The sequence below is a fragment of the Trypanosoma equiperdum genome (assembly GCF_001457755.1).
Source record: "Trypanosoma equiperdum strain OVI genome assembly, contig: ctg_687, whole genome shotgun sequence".
Classification (NCBI taxonomy): Eukaryota; Euglenozoa; class Kinetoplastea; order Trypanosomatida; family Trypanosomatidae; genus Trypanosoma; species Trypanosoma equiperdum.
The window spans coordinates 22,210-29,609 of record NW_027124628.1 but is presented as its reverse complement, the minus strand read 5'-3'; the positions used below and the strand labels follow the sequence as shown (position 1 = coordinate 29,609).

The window sequence follows — 7,400 nt, the reverse complement described above, 5'->3', positions numbered from 1 at the left end:
TCACCGGTTGTTGCAATACTTTTCTATCACCATTACAACCAACCAATGGACTGGTAGAAGGACCATCCGCGACAAAAACTCCACAAGAAGAAACATTGACAGCGTCCCTCGCAAGAGAAACAACGTCAAATTCATCATCATCACACATCCGCTTTCGTTTCTTCATTGGTAGCCTTCGAGCCACGGTATGTATAGGTCTGGTGTCGGCTGTTTCCACCTCCACCGGCGTGGGATGATATGCAGTGACAGAATCCTTTCTGAAGTGTTTCCGCTTCAGTTGAGACACCCGCCGAAGGTAGGCATCAGCATCGTCTTCCATCAGCTCGCCTTGACTACCCCTAGTTAAACTCCTTACGTGAAATGCATACACACGAAAAAATTAAAAGGTGAAAATGAATATCATAGTGAAGAATCAAATGATAAGGAGGAAATCACCTTCAGGTGGAAACACAGGGCACCAATCACGGGACACACGGAAAACGTCCACACAGTCATGGCTATCACAATCGTGGTCTAAAACGGAGGCAAGAAGCTTCTCCAACACAATTCCACACTAATTCCTCCGGGACGCTAATCTACATGAACCTATGCCCTTAAGGAGCAACAGAGGCAAAATGCTAGTTACGCAGTGCACAGTACAAATGGTGCAAGGAACCCCCTTCAGCCACGAGAAACTCACCGTCACTACACCCGGATAAATGATACACAGTGATTATTCATGTCGACGTGACAAGCGCACTGCTGACTCCGCGGCTTGAGACTTCGATATCCTCAGATTGGGAATCTCTGTAGGGAGAATGTACTTCTCGTACAGCTTTTCCTCCTTCTTCTTTTCCCGTTCCAAACCGCGTAGATACATGTCGTTGACAAACCTCTTTAGCGAGATAACTGGAAGAACCTTGGTTGACTTAAACAACAGACGGTCACTAGCCTCCTTGCGACCCACCTTCACACGCTCCATTCCCTCATAGTACAAACGCTTCACGATGTCATCCACATCACTCGCGCTCAATACAGTGGATGCAACCCCGCATTCCTTCTCGCGCCTTTCTTCCGCAAGTCGCAACGCTTCGGCGTGTTTCTCCGAATAATGATAAAACACACGTTTCGTAACTTGCTCAAGTTGCTCCTTCGACATTCGCACAGTCGGACAAACAGGAAACGGATCCGGTAGCGTTCGCTGCTCCGGCCGGCGCGACAGCCGCTCTACTTGCTTATCAATTTGTTCCCGTGTCAAGCAGAGGGGCTTGGCTTCTACACCATCATCCATCTTCTACCAAAGGAATTAACCACCTTAACAAGCGAACAGGTAACCCACACGACTGCCACCACAAGCAAAGTATCGATGGCATGGCGAGTAAAATAAGGGTACAAGAAGTGAAAATAAAGAGGCTCAAAGGCACATAAAAGGATGTCCTCACGACCATTCATCCGGGGAAGGAAACCAACTTGTAGTGGCAATGAAACAGTAAGAGGGTATCATATTCAAGTCAAATCAATTTACCACTGCCAATGAGGCCTCCCTATCCATCCTCCAACTCTTTGATTTCGTCAGTATGTTCACTTATTTGGTGCATCAAAATATTTTCGGATAATTATGCCTGGTGTATCCCCACCCTTAATGAGCGCTTTCGTGTCCTTCATTTTTTCAACAACACACACACACACACACTTATTTATTCCTCTCATACACACAAAAGAGCGTATTAAAACCAAAAAAAACATATATTCGTTTTTTACCACTTTTCAAAAGGTAATTATATATTCCTTTTTAACCATTTACAGGTCTCAGACGGAAGGTGCACACGCCTATGAGAAACGGGGCACCGGCAGCTCCGCACGGTGACTGCGGGAGGCAGCAAGATATGATCCCATTGATGTACCACGCGTGCTCCAAAGCAAACATGCAAATTCCCCATACACCAACGAGACAACCAAGCAAGCATATAAAGCCCCTTCACATTATTTATCCTCTTAAACATAAGATATCCCCCCATTTTTTTCTTTTACATCATCCCCCCTTCCTAACCAACCTGCAGGCGCACCTCCCTGCTGTGCCATCAGATTACTCCGGGAACCTTTCCACGGAAAAGACACGAGACAAGGGAAAAGCCAACTAAATGGGCATAATTATTTTAGTATGTGTTGCCAGCAACGTACAGAGACTGCGAGTCCTTGTCGTCATCAGCACGGTTGTACTTGCCGAGTTGGGCAAGTGAGTTCATCTTTGCGCGGTGCATGAACGCACGGCGGCCAGCTTCGACACCAGATTCCTTTCCACCCCACGCCTTTATGGCGCTGGACTGAAGTGCACGGGCGTATGAAAAGGTCAGTTTCCATGGGCGTGGTAACGGGCAGTTGTTCATAGCGTTGAGGTACTCGGAGGCCATAACCTCACTGAGGCCACCTGATAGGAACGTCACGCCGGGGAGCGCAGGGGGAATAACACGGGCGAGGGTTTTGACGGTGTACTCGGCAACCTGCTCCGCAGTGGCCTTGAGGCCGGATTCAGCGCCAGGGACGACCATGTTGGGCTTCAGCAGGCATCCCTCCCATACAACGCCGTGGCGGTGGAGTGCAGAAACCACCTCCGACCACACATGCTGCGAAACGCGTTGGCAAGTCTCAATGTCGTGAGTGCCATCGATCATCACCTCAGGCTCCACAATAGGGACAAGACCGCAGAGTTGGGAGAGGATAGCGTAGCGAGCGAGTGTTTCAGCGTTGAAACGAACAACAGCTTCAGACACGGTGCCGTTCTGGATCTTGTACACGTTGCGCCACTTGCAGAAGCGGCAGCCCATAGCGTAGTATTTCTTGGCCCGTTTGATGTAACCGTCGAGACCAGCAGTCATCTGCTCGCCCTTGGCGCCCTCCACGAGGGGCTCGAGACCGCAATCGGTTTTGATGCCAGGCACCACACCACGACGACGGAGGTACTGAGGGAATGTTTCGCCGGTCTTAGCTTTCTGATACACGGTCTCATCGTGCAGGATGACACCGCTGATGTACTGCTCGAAACCTTCGCATTCCAGCATGAGAGCGCGGTACTGACGGCGGTGCTCTGCAGTGTTGCTGAGACCGATGCCCGCAAAGCGCTTCGAACATGAACCAGTGGACTCATCGGCGGCGAGGAGACCCTTACCGGGGGCGGTCATCTTTTTGGCGGTTTCAATCAGTTCCGCTTCATATGGCGTCTTCAGGCGGTTGTACGCAGGGAGTTGGGTAAGCAGAACTTCAACACGCTTGGACATCTTCGTTGCAGTTGAGTTTATGTTTTCGGGCTTGTTGGTATACTTGTTTGATTAATGTGGCTGATAGCTAAGCTATCGCAAATATTTGTACAAGACATGAGGGGGCAAAAAATAAGCCAAGTGTTTTTGTTAGGCTTCCCTGCCTGTTAGAGAAATATGTAAGGAAGCGCGTGCTCTACACAGCTTGAGCACCCGCGTCCTGGTCGCGCAACAGACCCAGCAATGCTGATGAGGAGAAAAGATTTTACTCAGAAAGAATAAAGAAAGTAGAAAGAACGTCAGTAATGAGGGTTTTTGACACATTCACATCTTTACTCGTCATCATCACCGCCACCGCTACCCTTCTTCGCAGCGTTCCTCTTCACACGCTTCACGCGACCCGGTCGGCCGTTGCCGAATGGCGACGCATCCGCAAAGGCGATATGGTGCTCAGAACTCACGCGGACAATGAAGGAAGGAATCGTAACAATCTGCTTAGCAACGGCAATGTGCCGCTGTTGGATAAGAACACGGGAGTGGTGAACTGACTTTGCGAGGCCATGCTTGAAGACGACCGTTTGAAGGCGGCGCTCGAGAATGTCGGGAACGGTGAGCGAAAGCACATAATCGAGTTTGTCCTTATCTTCATCGAGGAAACCATATCCGTGGCAGCGGCGCATAATTGCAGAGCCCTCAAGAAGGCGGCGCGGGTGGTTCTCCGGAAGCGTCAGCAAAAGACGCGCGGTGCGACGCATCTTTGAGAGAGTCATGTTGACGCGCCAAATCTCGCGCTTGCAGCGGAGACCGTACTGCCCGCAGAGCTTCATCTCGCGGTCGAGACGCTCCTTCTCGAAGGGGCGTCGTGGGGCCTTCCAAACACGGTTGAAGTTGTTGTAGTTGCGCATTTTAACCCCTTTCGTAAGCACGTAAATAATGCAATACATAAATAAAAGTTAGTGTAGGCACGAAAAGAAAAGGAAGAGGAAGCGCTTGTACAGGGGAGCAAACACATCGAGAGGGCGATTCGACTTTCATTATTCATGTTACATTAGCACCAAATAAATTTGCTTGGACACTGAAAAAGTTACTACCAATACGACACAAAGGACGGGGACTAAATAAACTCAAAGCGGACAAACGTGCACAGCAACAAAGCTCGCTTCCTCACGCTTTGGACAGGCGAGCGAATAATAACACGAGTAGCAAGCAACCGCTTTATTGATGCTTAAGGGTACGTGTCAGGTGAGTCGAAGCATTTTTTTTTAAAGAGTAAAGACTGATACAACTGGTAAATGAAAAATTATTGTTATTATTTTTTACACGAATATGAGGCTTGTGTTGTGACGTGGTTTTCCCTCACCCCCTTTTTTCCTCCTGCTGGGGCACACTCTTCCATAATAACACCTATTGTTCCAGTGAAGTCACAAGGGAAACCTCATGCGCGATTGTTCTGCCCAGAGGCGCGTTATTCGATTTTAGCAATTTGTTACACTGTTTGGCACAAAGTCCCTCGGAAGACAACTCCACTCAGCACCCATCAAGGAAATGTCTTCCAAATGCGGCACCACTCAACGTTTGCGCGAGTGCGTCAACGCTAAGCGCCCCGCTGCAAAATGTTAATCAGTTGAACACAGTCCTGCTGCTGTTTGTTCTGCGAGCAGAGTTGGACTGTCATCTCTCGTATATCTGCTGGGAGTTCCCACCTACTGTGAAGAAGAACGAAAACAAGAAGTGCCGCAAAACATCCGATTGTTGCAGGTGGTTTACTCTCTACATCTTTAAGTGAGCGCCCGATCCACCTGTGCAACTGTTCCTCTGTGAACAAGTTACTGCCAACGAGTTCACGTATTAATTGTGCAACGGCGGTGCCAAAGGGGAGATCGTGAACAACGTGGTCGATAATTTCATTTGAAGTAGACAACCCCAACAAAAGCCGCTGCTCCCTATTACTTTCCTCATTTGTTCTTCCATTTTGTTGCTTCGTGCCCTCGGAATTGCTACAAGCGCTGCCTCTCTCCTTTGCTACATCCTTTGCCTCATCAGAAGGTACATCCCGCAACCACCGCACTATCTCGATCAGGAAGCAAGAATTCTTCCCCACAGCCGAACGAATAAACTGAGTATCGGATAGCTGGCGCTGGACGGTTTGCGAAGCTGCATAATGAAGAGCCCACCACGGATTCATTGCGAGTTGCTCCACCCCGTCTCGAAGTTCCAGGGCAGACATCTTAACCGTGGCACAACGCCGTAGCAACAGTGAGAGTGGGGATGGAACTGAATCACACAGCAGCATCTCTCCGGGGTTTGGCGAAAGAAGTGTCGCCAACTCACCTGTTTGGAGAGGGAGGTGAGGGAGTTTTGATTGAACAAAAGGAAGTTGTAGCACATTAGTGCTCGTGGAGTCGTGAGGACGGTGAAGAATTTGTACAGGAGTTCCTGTTACCCTGCGGCCGTCAACTGACACATCATTCAGCAATTCCTGCAGTCGTTCTTGCAAACTGGAAAATAATCCCGATACTGTCGATGTTAACGCACCCAAGGTGGAATCAAACCACCTCATCACTTCTTCCGCCCCCGGTCTGCTACGCTCCTCAAAAATTCTACGTAACTCCTTTGTGCTAAATATACTTTCAAAGTAGCTCCTCGCAGACTTAAAAGGGGTTTCTTCATGACTGCCATCCTTTGGGTAAGCCTGTTCTGTGCTAATAATACAGCAGAGTAACAGCATCTTCACTTCATAAAAGAGTGCGATGACAGCGTTGGCAACGACCACATCGGAAGGAGGGGTTTGCCCTCTTTTTTGTCTATTGGCCTTCAGTTTCCAAACTTCCGCATCTCGTAGGACCTCATTGATACTTTTAAGAAGAAGAACACCCACCTGCAACCGCAGATTGTGGAGGTGCAACACATCAGCTGCTGTCGATGAAATTGAATCACTTGGCATGCTCGAAATGCTACCATTTGTGCTAGGCGTAGGAGACAAAACTCTCGGCAATGATGTGTCAATGAACGAGGCGTCATAAAAACAATCGGGGAAAAGAAGCACAGGAATTGAAAGTGGTTCAAAAAATCCCGATTCCGTCAGTATTGTGTATTGCTGAAACCAATCCCCCACAGTACGGTGGAGAAATGGTGCGAAGAAACCCTCTGATATAAGAAAGGCAAGTGCCGTAAGATCACACGACGACGGAAGAAATACCTGATCATCGTATCGGTTTTTTTCGTCCGTGAAGGCGCATACAACGCCACCGCAAACGGCATCCCTAACAATGTCAACGGGTAATCGACCCATATTATCTGAGTGCGTGAGCACCTGCGTCAAGGCTCTGTTATCCGCCAACCAGTTGTAACGGGGCTGTGAAGCGCGAGGCGGGGTATTGGGCATCCCCGTGTGATGCATTCAACTTTGCCACTACTCACCCTGTCGTCGTTGCCGTTATTGGCTTCTGCTTAGAAGCCAAAAAAAAAATAATAATAATAAATAAATTATGCGAAATGTTCCCCCTCTCGTTGCTGTCACCGCCCGTTTTTTGGTACGTTCTTATTATCTAATGAAGTCTGCGCTGAGAACCGCTGCCGTGGCCCCTCTTTAACTTGATCACACCTTTGAAGAATTCTCCACTAAAAAAAGAATTTCTCCTTCGTATTTTTTTTTTTGGTTCGATCGTATCTTCTGTTTAAAGGGAGCAGAAAAGTTAGTACCTTACCTACCTTACACCACCACCACCCCCCCCCAAAAAAAAGGAAAAAACAAATTAAAAAGGTTTTATAAATTGGTAGGTCATCAGCACGCTCAAAGAACAGAAGGGGTTAATCAACATTTCAAGTTAAAGAAAATTTGCGATAAGGAAGTGCTGAAACTGTCACTAACTCGCCTCCCACGCGAGGTGAGGAGGGGTCGGATGGGTGGGCTTTCAAAAAAAAAAAAAAACTTACGTTCGGTCCTCTTTTCTGTAACGTTATCAAAGAGAAAACGTAAATTTTTAACGTTTTAGGGTCCGGCCATTTCTTTCGCGGGCTTCCCAGCACGAATAGTTCGCGAGGGGATGCTTTTTGTTGAAGCACAACAAAAAAAATATACGAACGAAACGGCCTGCGGGTAGTGTGTAGTTGTGGCGCTGAGCGGTGTGGCGCCCTGTTGATGTTCCTGCATGGAACAGACAGTAC

At 48.4% G+C, this 7,400-nt stretch overlaps 3 protein-coding genes and 1 pseudogene across 4 annotated transcripts; all 4 read right to left on the bottom strand.

Annotated features, from left to right (window-relative positions):
* Positions 1-712: 712 nt before the first annotated feature.
* On the bottom strand, positions 713-1,270 carry TEOVI_000320000 (uncharacterized protein; the record flags this gene model as incomplete). Its single annotated transcript, XM_067226151.1, has 1 exon — positions 713-1,270. The coding sequence occupies one exon, from the start codon at positions 1,268-1,270 to the stop codon at positions 713-715; it is 558 nt and encodes a 185-aa protein (XP_067082252.1).
* Positions 1,271-2,135: 865 nt separating this feature from the next.
* Positions 2,136-3,254, bottom strand: TEOVI_000319900 (fructose-bisphosphate aldolase, glycosomal; the record flags this gene model as incomplete). The annotated part of the gene is made up of 1 exon (XM_067226150.1): positions 2,136-3,254. One exon carries the CDS (start codon positions 3,252-3,254, stop codon positions 2,136-2,138), a length of 1,119 nt encoding a protein of 372 aa, XP_067082251.1.
* A 311-nt stretch (positions 3,255-3,565) lies between these two features.
* Positions 3,566-4,138, bottom strand: TEOVI_000319800 (40S ribosomal protein S9, putative; the record flags this gene model as incomplete). Its single annotated transcript, XM_067226149.1, has 1 exon — positions 3,566-4,138. The coding sequence occupies one exon, from the start codon at positions 4,136-4,138 to the stop codon at positions 3,566-3,568; it is 573 nt and encodes a 190-aa protein (XP_067082250.1).
* A 689-nt stretch (positions 4,139-4,827) lies between these two features.
* TEOVI_000319700:pseudogene lies at positions 4,828-6,633 on the bottom strand (annotated as a pseudogene). Its single transcript has one exon. A coding segment is annotated over exon 1 (1,806 nt).
* Positions 6,634-7,400: the final 767 nt, after the last annotated feature.